At 46.5% G+C, this 13172-nt stretch overlaps 1 protein-coding gene across 1 annotated transcript in view; it reads right to left on the reverse strand.

Annotated features, from left to right (window-relative positions):
• The window catches only part of LOC137380040 (cilia- and flagella-associated protein 69-like), a 188074-nt gene that overhangs the window by 18037 nt on the left and 156865 nt on the right, over positions 1 to 13172 (reverse strand). Inside the window, exon 20 of the mRNA XM_068051569.1 lies at positions 12175 to 12372. Coding sequence (XP_067907670.1) covers positions 12175 to 12372 — 198 coding nt within the window. The remainder of the gene's footprint in view (positions 1 to 12174; positions 12373 to 13172) is intronic.

Consider the following 13172-nt stretch of genomic DNA (forward strand, 5'->3'; position numbering starts at 1 on the left):
TCTTCATAGTCTGAGAAGTAATCCTGTTGACATCACTCATCATCATGCCAGGCCTGGCCCCTATTAGGTGCGCAGTTGTGCAGAGCAGCAAAGAAAGGAGCTGGCCTTTTCGGCCCGTAGTACAGGACATCACCCTATCCATCTAGGCATTGGAGATGCTCTTTCAGCTTGCTGATCTCCTGCTCAATGGTGGCTCATGTAGTTCAGTGACTGGCATTGTATCTCTCCTCTGCAGCAGTGGTGGAGTTTCTCACCGGTGTCGGCAGCCATGTCTGCAAAGGATAGCCCTTATCTCCAAGAAGCCACCCCTCCATCTGAGCCAGTTCAGTGAACAGCGGTGGCAGCCGGGACTGGCGGAAGACCCAGGTGTCATGGCAGCTGCCTGAGAAGCAGTCACACATTTGCTGCAAGCATCTGCGGTGTTCACATACCAGCTTCACCGAGATTGAGAGGGCTCCTTTAATGGTGACGTCTGCAGGTGGTAGCCGAGCAGTAGGCCTGATGGCCACATGAGTGCAGTATATGAACATTACAAACTATGGTTCTCTGACAATGGTGCCAGAACCAATGACCCTCTGGGCCTGGCTGTGAGACTCGGCCTGAAGCGGACATACTCACTGGACCTCCGGTGCAGGGCATTGGTGACCTCCCTGATGCAGCAGTGCACTGCTGACTGTGTGATACCACAAAGGTCTCTGGTGGGCCCCTAAAAGGCTGCAAAGGCATCAGGCTTGAGACCTGCTGCCACTATGAGGAACAAAGGCATGGTATGTCCACCGGAGCCCAAGGGCTGCAGGTCATCCTTGAGTAGAACACAGAGATGTGTCACCACCCACTCTATATGCGCAATCTCCTCTGACACTGGTGCTCTGCCATCAAATGGCATGTCATGTGGGGCCTGTAGATGCATGGCAAATGCGTAATGGCGAGCTCCCCTTGGGGGCTGCTGCTCACGAATGGGGGCCTCTACTTGGATCGCACCTGCCTGTTGGTATTGCCTCTGGCGCATCCTCGTGCAGAGGATCACACAATGTAGGGAGTGCCATACTTATTTCCAAGTGATAAATAAAGTTAAACCCTGCATGTATTCGAAGGTTCCTAACAGGGCATGTATTGGTACATCAGCTGCTTTCCTGGATCAACTATTGTGGCGTGCCATGGCATTGCCTATCTTGGCCAACACTCAGAGTGGCACAGCATGACCACATCAAGATCCCACCAGCTGAATCGATTGCCCCACCATCCATAAAACCTTAATGTTCCTGCCCTTTCTGGCACCCTCCCCACACACAGGTGCCTAGTGTGCCATTGCGCCCTCACAAACACAGAGCTTACACTGTTAATGGAGGGATGGTACATGGTACCTCACTTCATGCCAACATAGCTTTCCCTCGAGTAATCCCAGACCCCCTCCCTTTCAGAATGCAGAGTGCGATCCCTGTTTATCCCCCACTCTCTCCTCCCATTAGGACTGCAGAGTTAGACTCCTGCATAACCCCCCTCCCTTCCGGAACGTAGAGTTGGTGCAGTCCCCCCCCTCCCTCCTCCCTTTAGGATTGCAGAGTTAGACCCCTGCATATCCCCCCTCCCTCCACCCTTCCAGAATGCAGAGTGGGACCCCTGAATAACACAACTTACCTTCACTGGAGACAACTTTTGCCTCTGAAGACCTGCCGGCTTTTCAGATCGTAAACGGAACGGCACGTGACGGCCGCCCGTTCAGCGAAAAATTCGGTCGTGTCAGTGGAGAGGCAGTGGGCTGCATAATCGGCATAGCTAAGTACTCCTTACCATATGCTAATTGTGATGCCACTGCCATGCGGCTGGGGGACTGCACCAAGGTCCCGCTGCCGCTGGCAATATGTGGCGGGCCCTTCTCGGCATCGCGGGTCGAGGCGGGCCTCTCCCCACAACACTGGCTCCTGCGCCATGACCTGCGACATCGAGGGGCCGGTAAATTCAGCCCTCTGTTTCTCTCTCCACATATGCTGCCAGACCTGTTGAGTATTTCCAGCACTTTTTGTTTTTATTTCATATTTCCAGCATCTGCAGTATTTTGCTTTTATTTATTTAAAGTTGCTTGCTGTCCTTCATCCTTATATCAGTGACTTTCAAATATACACCACTGAGGACAGAACAGTTTGCTTTAACATCTCTGGCTGGTAAAAGTAGGGAAAATCCCAAGATATTCTATAAGTATATCAATGGGAAGAGGATAACCAGGGAAAGACTAGGACCCATTAGGGACCAAGGGGGAAATCTGTGGGTGGAGCCAGAGGACATTGGTAGGGTGTTGAATGAATACTTCACATCTGTCTTCACCCAAGAGAATGAGGAAGTAGATATGGAACTCAGAGAGAGAGACTGAGGTTCTTGAGCAAATTGTCATAGGGAGTGACAAAGTATTGGAGGTTTTGGCAGGCTTAAAAGTGGACAAATTTCCAGGTCCGGACAATTTGTGTCCCAGGATGCTGTGGGAGGCGAGGGTGGAGATTGCAGGGGCTCTGACCCAAATTTTTAATGCCTCTCTGGCTGCTGGGGAGGTGCCAGAGGACTGGAGAACAGATAATGTGGTCCCACTATTTAAGGAAGGTTGTAGAGATAAGCCAGGGAACTATAGACCAGTGAGTCTCACGTCAGTGGTAGGGAAACTATTGGAGAAAATTCTGAAAGAGAGAATCTATCTCCACTTGGAAAGGCAAAATTTGATGAGGAATAGTCAGCATGGCTTTGTCAGAGGGAGGCCATGCCTAACAAATTTGATTGAATTTTTTGAGCAGGTGTGTAGATGAGGGTAGTGCAGTTGATGTAGTTTACATGGATTTCAGCAAAGCCTTTGACAAGGTCGCACATGGGAGACTTATCAAGAAAACAAATGCACATGGGATACAGGGTAACTTGATAAGGTGGATTCAAAATTGGCTTAGCTGTAGGAGACAGAGAGTGATGACAGACGGCTGTTTTAATGACTGGAAGCCAGTGTCCAGTGGCGTACCACAGGGATCTGTGCTGGGCCCCCTATTATTTGTCATTTATATAAACGACATAGATGACTATGTGGGGGGTAGGATCAGTAAGTTTGCGGATGACACAAAGATTGGCAGTGAGGTTGAGTGTCTTGGGTTACAGGAAGATATAGACGGGATAGTCAAATGGGCAGAAAAGTGGCAGATGGAATTTAACCCTGAAAAGTGTGAGGTGATACACTTTGGAAGGAGTAATGTAACATGGAAGTATTCAATGAATGGCCTGACACTGGGAAGTTCCGAGGAACAAAGGGAGCTTGGCATGTTTGTCCATAGATCCCTGAAGGCAGAAGGGCAGGTTAATAGGGTGGTGAAAAAGGCATATGGGACACACCTTTATCAATCGAGGCATAGATTACAAAAGCAGGGAGGTCATTTTGGAGTTGTATAGAACTTTGGTAAGGCCACAGCTGGAGTACTGTGTGCAATTCTGGTTGCCACATTATAGGAAGGATGTGATTGCACTGGAGGGGGTGCAGAGGCGATTCACCAGGATGGTGCCTGGGATGGAACATTTAAGCTATGAAGAGAGGTTGGATAGGCTTGGGTTGTTTTCGCTGGAGCAGAGAAGACTGAGGGGTGACCTGATTGAGGTGTACAAGATTATGAGGGGCATGGACAGGGTGGATAGGGAGCAGCTGTTCCCTTTAGTTGAAGGGTCAGTTACTAGGGGACACAAGTTTAAGGTGAGGGGCAGGAGGTTTAAGCGGGATCAGAGGGTGGTGACAGTCTTGAATGCACTGCCTGGGAGGGTGGTAGAGGTGAGTTGCCTCACATCCTTTAAAAAGTACCTGGATGAGCACTTGGCACATCGTAACATTCAAGGCTATGGGCCAAGTGCTGGCAAATGGGATTAGGTAGACAGGTCAGGTGTCTTTAATGCATTGGTGCAGACTCGATGGGCCGAAGGGCCTCTTCTTCGCTGTATTATTCTGTGATTCTCTGCCACTGAACTCCATATCCAGCCACTCCACCACTGGCGCACAGTGGCCGTAGCACATATTACCTGCAGGATGTGGTGCATCAACCCACGACGTTTACTTCAACAGCATCTCCTATTCCCATGACCTTTACTAGTGACAATGCCAATAGCAGCAATGTCATGGGAGCACCAGAGTTTCCAAGTTACACACCATTCTCACTGGCCACATTCCTGCCATCAATGCTGGAAAATCCTGGAATTATCAACACTTTCATGGGAATATCATCATCACAGGAACTGCAGTGGTTTGAAAAGAAGACCTTCTCAGGACAACTAATAATGGGCAATAAATGTGGCCTTACCAGCACTGCCAATGTTCCTAGAACAAGTAATAAAAATGTAATCTCCATGAAATGTGATATCTATTTTATTGAAATTTGATAAAACGTAAGATAGATAGGGTAGATTTTCCACAATGGCTGTGGATAGTGGGGAAACAATGAGCTGCAAATGTCCAGCACCGCAGCCCCTATGTTAAAGGGTGCAGCAGCAGTTTTACATACAATCCTTGGAAACAATCTTCTGTGACTTGTTCCAGTCTGCAGGCTGACAATACAGCAGCAGTAGGCAAAACTCAAAATGTTCAGACACTACAAAGAACAGTTACTGCAAGATGTTCTGGAAAAAGAGAATGGCCCTTTTTGGCACTATCGAGAATCTTCCCGACAAGACAGCTGTAAACAGTACTTTGTAGGAAGTAAGTGTATTCAATCAGTTTAACCTGCATTTCCCATGGACAAGCAGCGCATTGACCAGAAACTCAGGTGGACGAGTCACGTGAATGCTGTGGCTACTAGGACAGGTCAGAGGCTTTATATTCTTTTTCTTCTTCTTAGGCAGTCCCTCAGGAACGAGGATGACTTTCTTCAACTCCAGGCTTGTGGGTTGTTGGGTGACTCAATAGTCCAATTCTGGATCCGCACACTCTGCCACAGGTGGGGCATGTGGTGTTTGGTGAGGCAAGTGAATGGGATGCTCGAATTTCCGAATGCCTCTGTTAGCACTTGGTCGCTGCCTGGGTATTTTGACGTTGTTCGAACTGGCTGGCACCTTCGTGGATGCTTCTTCTCAATTTTGGGCGGTCTTGGACAAGAGATTCCCATGAATCAGTGGAGATGTCACATTTTTTCAGGGAGGCTTCAAGGACATCCTTGTAGCGATATTGTACATTAAGTGGTTTACCTCCTGATTAATGTTCCCTCTACCTTCTGTTTGCTTTGCATTGTCGGATTGTTGCACTGCGTGGTCCCTTTAAAATTGACCTGCGGCCGCGCATGCGCGCATCTTAAAGGGAACGTTGCTTGCGAGCAGCCTGTTTGTTCCCTGTGTGGCACATACCGATAGCAGCATGGCCATGCACCCACACAGCTTCGAGAGAACATTGCTTCTGATTCCCCAAAGCCTCTCCATTGCCTACAAGGCACAAGTCAGGCCTGTAATGGAATACTCCCCACATATACTGGACGGGTGCAGCTGCCAACAAGAATCAAGAAGCTCCACCATCCAGGATGAAGCAGTCTGCTGTGTTGGAACCTCATCCACTAGCCCAAACAACCATCTTCTCCACGACTGCCATGCTATAGTTGCAATGTGTACTATCAACAGGATGCAATGTAGCCAAGACTTCAACAGCATCACCAAAACCTGTGATTCCCACCACATAAAGAACAAGTGCAGCAGGTGCATTGGAACACCATCACCTTCAAGTTACACATTATCCTGACTTGGACATATATCGCTATTCTTTCATTGTAACTAGGTCAAAATCCTGGAACTGCCTACCTAGCAGTATTGCCGAAAATCCTTCACCACATAGACTGGCAAACTGTAATTAGTGGGATGCCACAGAGATCAGTTTTGGGGCCTCATCTACTTACAATATATAGTCATGACATGGTTGAAGGCAGCCAGTGTATTGTCGCCAAATTTGCTGATGATACAAAGATAGGTGGAAAAGCAAGTTGTGAGGAGGACACAAAGAAACAGTTTGCAAAGAGCTATAGATAGGGTAAAATAAAAGCAAAATACTGCAGATTCTGGAAATCAGAAATAAAAACAGAAAGTACTGGAAATACTCAGCAGGTCTGGCAGCATCTGTGGAGAGAGAAACAGAGTTAACAGATATGGTAAGTATGTAGGCAAAAATTTGGCAGATGGAGTATAATGTGGGAAAATGTGAGCTTGTGCACTTTGGTAGGAAGACTAGGAAAGCAAAATATTATTTAAATGGAGATAGACTACAGAATGCTGCAGTACAGAGGGATCTAGGTGTCCTCGTACATGAAACACAAACAGTTAGCATGCAGGTACAGCAAGTAATTAGGAAGGCAAATGGAATGTTGGCCTTAATTTCAAGGGAGATGGAGTATAAAAGTAGGGAAGTCTTGCTACCACTGTACAAGGCATTGGTGAGACCATACCTAGAGTACTGTGTACAGTATTGATCTCTATTTAAGGAGGACTATGCTTGCATTGGAGAAAGTTCAGAGAAGGTTCACTAAGTTGATTCTTGGGATGAAGGGGTTGTCTTATGAGGAAAGGCTGAGCAGGTTGGGCCTACACTCATTGCAGTTTAGGAGAATGAGATGTGATCTTATTGAAACAAAAAAGATTCTGAGGGGGCTTGACAGGGTAGATGTTGAGAGAATGTTTCCCCTTGTGGGGGAATCTAGATCTAGGGGGGATAGTTTCAGAATAAGGGATCTGCCATTTAAGATGGAGATGTGGAGGAATTCCTTCTCTCAGAGGGTCGTGAATCTTTGGAATACTCTACACCAGAGAGCTGTGGAGGTTGCATCATTGAATATATTCAAGGCTGAGATAGACAGATTCTTGAACTATAGGGTGTTAAGGGTTATGGGTAAGGCCCTACCAAATTCATGGTCAAAATTTACAAATTTCCCTGTCACATCATTTTAAGAATCATGAATTTCACAATTTCACATATTTAAATTGTAAAGTTCATGGTGTCGCAACAAACCATGAAAAGGATCTATATTTAAAACAAAAAAAAGACGAGGTTTCTAGTTTCAAATGGCATTTATTGTATTCTCAGAAATTATTGTAAAAAACTGACTAGAGGGAGGTCAGATTATTTACTTACTGAAGCCAGTGGTTAAATGTGAGCATGAAGCAACCTACTACTGTCTCTTTCTTCCTTCCCTGTCTCTGCACTGTGAACATCTGTCCTTGTTTAGACACAGCTCTCTCCAGATCCACAGAGTTTGTTGGAATTATCAAACAGCGCAGTGCTAGCCTTGCAAGGTGGGAGATTCTGGATTCCACAGGGTTCCAAAACTGCTGCACAGGCCAAGTACAATCTGTTTCTTTTGCAATGCTTTTATAAGCAGGAATTTCCAGCCTACAGTTCTTGTCAAAGCCAGGTATCACATCAAACAAGTTTAATCCACCATCAACAGGTACATTTCTGTAGCAAAGATGCGCACAGCTTTCAGGAACACTGCAGAAGGTTGTTGGAACTTCTGAGCCACTTTTTCTTCACTGCTTGACTCTTCCCCAGAGTAGTAATATTGTTTGAGCTTCTTTGCCATACAAGAAAACACCTGCTGTGCACAGGCATTTAATTCAGCATCATCAGAGTGCTGTTTGTTTGATTGTGCTTCAGCCCAGTACAGTACATCCATTACTTTATTGTAAGCTTTGTGGATTGTGACATGTTGAGATTCAAGCCAAGTGATTAAATCCCATTAGTCGTGTAGCATTCTTGGCAACAAACTGAACCTCCTCATTAAGCTGAGCATCGTTTAGAAGGGATACAATGTCTGTTAAAATCTGTGTTTTTGGTGTCAGTGCGAGCTCTTTTGAGACAAAGTCTGAATAGTATTTCAGGTATAACACTGTGCTGCCTGATATCGGGACTTCCAATGTGTAATTCCTGGCTCTGGAGGAATGGTGATGTTTTGTTCCCCAACTTCATTTGCATTTGCAATTTGTTGTCTGTATCAAAGCTTGCAGCTCGGGCAGTATTTGAAGATCTTTTTAATGTATGTTGGTGCTTGCAAACGCATTCACAAGTTCCACTGTAACCAACCGACGACGTTCTGAGTTCTCTGAAAACTTCTTGAAAAGCGATGAAATTGTTGCTTTTTTTTGCAAGTTTGTTTTCCAGTGGTGCAGTGTCAGATGCTCTCTTTCTGCTGCAATGACTTTTGGACTCTCGGTAGCACTGAACCGTTGCTTGCCGTGTGTGATCTAACAAAACATTGCAGCTTATACAAAACCGTATTTCATCATCGGCATTCAGAATTTGGCTTCCAAATTCTTTCACTTGATGTGCTGCAGTAATGGTGTGGCAGTTTTTGATTTGCTCATTATGGCATTCTCACTTGTCTGCTAATACTTGAGACTGCTTCTCTCAAAACTCCACCGAAGCTCTCCCTCATGTACCAGTGAGTTGAGCATTGTGTCAATCACTAAAACATGTGGGGCTGAATTATACCAGCCCCTCAGCGGGATCGTGGTGGGGAGGCCGGTAAAATACTTGCGGGAGAGGCCAGCCTCGAGCCACGACGCTTAGAAGGCCCCACCTCGGTGCGGCCCCCCCCCCCACCCCGTCGCTGGCGGCGGCACCCCAATTATAATATGTAAAGGACTACTTACCTCTCCTGATTATGCATCCTGCTGCCTCTTGATCCACACTTCCGTATTTTACGTTGAACAGGCGGCCGTCACGTGCTGTCCCGTTCACAAACCTGAGAAGCCGATGGGACATCAGAAGCAGGAGTACTCGACAGTGAAGTTAAGTCCAGATATACAGGGGTCTGAGCTCTGCATACCTGAACAGAGGTGGGGGGGTGTGGATTACAAGGGACAAAGCTCTGCATGCTTTAACAGAGGTTGGGGGGGATTACAGGAGGCAAAGCTCCGCATACTTGAAGGGAGGTGGGGGGGGGGGGATTACAGGGGACAAAGCTCTGCATATTTGAAGGGAGATGGGAGGGGAGGAGGATTACAGGGGGCAAAGCTCTGCATACTTGAAGGGAGGTGGGAGGGGTGTGGGATTATGGGCAAAGCTCTAAAGGCATGAAGGGAGATACTGCGTACCCTCCCTCCGTGAATGGTGTCTGCTCTGCGTCATTGTACGTTTGTGTGTTTGAAGGAGCAATGGCACTCTAGTCACCCTGTGTGTGGGGAGGGTGGCAGAACTGGCAGGAGTGTAAAGATTACCTGGCTGGTGGGGGCAATTGATGCAGCTGGTAGAATCTTCATGTGGTCATGCTGTGCCACTCTTAATAAGAGCAAAGATGGGCGATGCCATACTACGCCACAAAGCTGATCCATGATAGCACTTGATGAACACTCGACAACAATGCCTGCCTGTTAGGAGCCTTCGATTAGGTGAAAGAAACAATTTTATTTATCACATGGAAATGGGTATGTTTCATCCTAGATTGTGTGATCCGCTTCTCCTGAGGATCCATATGTGCCGGAGGCAAAATCAATAGGCAAGTGCGGTCCATGTAGAGGCCCCCGGTTGCGAGCAGCAGCCCCCAAGGGGAGCTCGCCATTAAAGGTCGCTGTGTATCTCCAGGCCCCACATGACATGCCAGTGGATGTCAGAGCACCAGTGTCAGAGGCAATTGCACATGTAGAGAGGGTGGAGACACATCTCTGAGCACCGCTCAACGATGACCTGCAGCCCATGGGCTTCAGTGGACATCCTATGCCTGCGGTCCTCAAAGTGGCAGCAGCTCTTAAGTTTAATGCCTATGCAGCATTTCAGGGGCTCACCGGAGACCTATGTGGGGTCACACAGTCAGCAGTGCACTGCTGCATCAGGGAGGTCATTGATGCCCTGCACCGCAGGGCCAGTGAGTCTGTCCGCTTTATGACAGACCCTCACAGCCTGGCCCAGAAAGTTTCGGCACCATTGCCGGATAACCAAAGGTTTGAGGGTTCATTGACTGCACCCATGTGGCTATCAGGCCTCCCGCCAGGCTACCACCTGCAGACGTTACCATTAAAGGAATCCTCTCAATCAAGGTGCAGCTGGTATGTGATCACCAGAGATTTTTCATGCAAATCTGCGCCCGCTTGCAGGCAGCTGCCATGACACCTGGGTCCTGTGCCAGTCCCAGCTGCCACTGCTGTTCACTGAACTGGCTCAGATAAAGGGATTGCCTCTTGGAGACAAGGGCTATCCCCTTGCAGACATGGCTCCTGACACCAGTGAGGGACAGGCTGCCTTGGTCAGGCGGGAGGGCCTCTTCTTACCATCGCCGGTGAAAAGGACCTCCCGCCTTGCCCACACAGCCTGGAGGACAGTGAGCAGGGAGGTATCGCTGAACTGTGGGGTCACCCTAGAGCACCCCTCAGCCATCCTCGGTTTTTGGTCTGGTGCTTTAAATGCAAAGATGACTCCACGGTCTAACTGCTCTAACTTCTTGCTGCAAGGCTTTTCTTGCACATGGTTGAAAAACAATGCAGGACCAGTGAGGAAATTTGTGTTGTTGTCAAGGTTTTTCATCAATTGCAGATTGACATATGTTCACGGACACTACGCTTCTGCAGCAGCTGATCATAATTATTGACATAATATTTCCAGTTGGCAATGCAGCTGGAACATGAACATACTTTCCTGGTTCTTTACAAAGATCGCTTAATTGAGTTACAAGTCTTTTCACATAACAGTTAGCAGAGAAATGAATACAGATTCCAAATGCACATTAGTCTGCGGCTTTTCAGTCAGATGATTAGAAGCCCATAGTATACAGATATTCTTCAATTATTGTTTTATTTCTGTTGTGTATTTGCCTTTTATGATACATTCAAGTCCTGGTATGTGCAAAATTAAGATTATTCACCCAGGTGCAGCATGCCTACAAGAAGGAACGTTACACTTGAGTGGAAGGAGAGGATTGCAACTTCACAGGACACTGGGACACAGCAGGGTAAGCATGTCGCAGCAAAGCAAGAAGTGCTGGGTAACTCAGCAGGTCTGGCAGCAGCTGTGGAGAGAGAAGCAGTCATTGCTGTGAATTTGGTTGGGCCATAGCTATGGGGAAACAGGCTGGAAAGTGGAGTTGAGGTCAAGATGAGATCAGCCATGATCTTATTGAATGGTGGAGCAGGTTCAAGGAGCTGCATGGCATACTTCTGCTCCTATTTCTTATGTTCTTTTGTTCTTACTTCAGCAGTTCAACAAGATGGTGCACCACAACCTTCTGAAGGGCAACTAGAGATGGGCAATAAATGCCAGCCTTACCAGCAATGCCCACATACCGAGAATGCAACTATGACATGCTGTATAAACATGGTTCAGTGTTTAACTGCAAATGCAGACAAATTGCATCTCACAGGTGTCCTTTTAATTCATCATTTTCTTTGGTTTCCAACAAAAGTAGGGGGAAAGGTACCAACATCACTGAAGCAGATTATCTGTTCATCGTCACATTGCTCTTTGTGGGCGCTGGTTGGGTGCAAATTGGCTGCCACATTTGCTATATTACAACAGTGACTGTACTTTAAACAGTACTTCAAATGATTGTAAAGCACTATGGGATGCTCTGAGGTCTTGAAAAGTGCTATATAAATGCAAGTCTTTCTTTTTTTCTTTAATAGTATTCTTCACACAATTCTGGTTGTTGCAATAAAAACTCAAACAGCCCAACATTGAGAAATTACATCACACAAGGAATCATACAGGATGAGCATTTAACACCCATTTTAAATGGACATGATAGGCACATCTCAGGATTCATGGATAAGGATCACAACTCTGTACAAGAGTGCACTTACATTAAACTCCATGTGGTAATGAAGCTCATGCATGTTTGGTGTGGCATCAATTTAAAGCTTATGCGGTGCACAAGACCAGTAAGGAGCTGGTGAAATGGGATAGGATGTCATTTACAACTATCTTACATTCAATTGCACTGGTGGAAACTATCCTCCACAATAGGAAAATAATAATTCTCAACTCAAATTATGGAGGAAATTTAAACATACATTTATAAAGAATGAGTCAAGTTGGTTAACAAATACTTTATAACCCATAATAAACAATTGTACGACTCTATGACCTTCTCAAGGGCAATTAGGGATGGGCAATAAATGCTGTCCTAGTCAGAGACGCCCACATCCTATGAACGAATAAAAAAAAGTAATAAACACTATGTCCTTAAAACCCATTAAAACTCTGCTTACCTCTGCATACATTTGCTGTTCATCGAATAAATCATGTCTTTGTTGGTTTTCAAGTATATCTGTTTGCTGGTGAGCTACCTGCCTGCTAAGATTCTCGTAATGCTTCAGAATGATTTGCATACATTCAAGGTCTAGAAATACAGGATAGACTGCTTCGTGCTTAAGTTCCTTCTCAATTTCATTCCATACGTTCCCCACCTGGTATTAGAATATGTTAAATTGAATTTCACATAAATTTGTGTATTTCTTTAACAAAAATAAAATATTATTCAATAAACTGAATTTTACAGACCCCTGATGTTGGGGGTCTTTGGGTGGGTGTGCCGGAAAATGCCTCCGGCAGAGGCCCACCATGGGTCTTGACGCCGGGAAGGCCCGGCTAGATATTGCTGGCGGCGGCAAGGCCTTGTGGCGGCCCCTCTGCTGCTCGGTGACGGAAGGCAAATTTACATATGTAAAATAATGTAAACGAACAAATAAATTACCTACCTGATCCCGCCATCCATTTCGGAGCGATATTGGAGCCGGTGGCCATCACTCCCGTGCCTTCGGATCCTTGTCTGGGGATCCGAGGCGGAACAATGGTGGGGAGTGGGGACCTGGTAAGTTTTTCAGTGCTGGAGGGGGATTGTGGCTGAAGAGTGATTTCATTGGTGTAGGGGCTGGTGGGAATGGGTAAAAATTGAAGTTTATGAGCTTTGTGGTGTGGGGGGAGTGTCAGGTGCACAAGGTAAGGTTTTTGGTAGGGGGAGAGGGCAAGGAATTAAATCTATGGTTGTTGGGGAGGGGGGGGGGAAGAGAGGGGCAAGATCAATTAATTTAAATTTAAAAAAAAACATTTTCCTTTTAATATGTAAATGTAACTGTAGGGCTCGAAGCCCTTTAAAAATGGCATCAAAGCCTGAGCAAAGGCAGCTGATTACATTGCCAGGGATGGACCACCACCCCCACCCCCACATCATCGGGGGTGGGGGGGGGAAAAATGGTCCACCCCTGCC

This window comes from Heterodontus francisci, chromosome 2 (genome assembly GCF_036365525.1).
Source record: "Heterodontus francisci isolate sHetFra1 chromosome 2, sHetFra1.hap1, whole genome shotgun sequence".
NCBI classification, from domain to species: Eukaryota; Metazoa; Chordata; class Chondrichthyes; order Heterodontiformes; family Heterodontidae; genus Heterodontus; species Heterodontus francisci.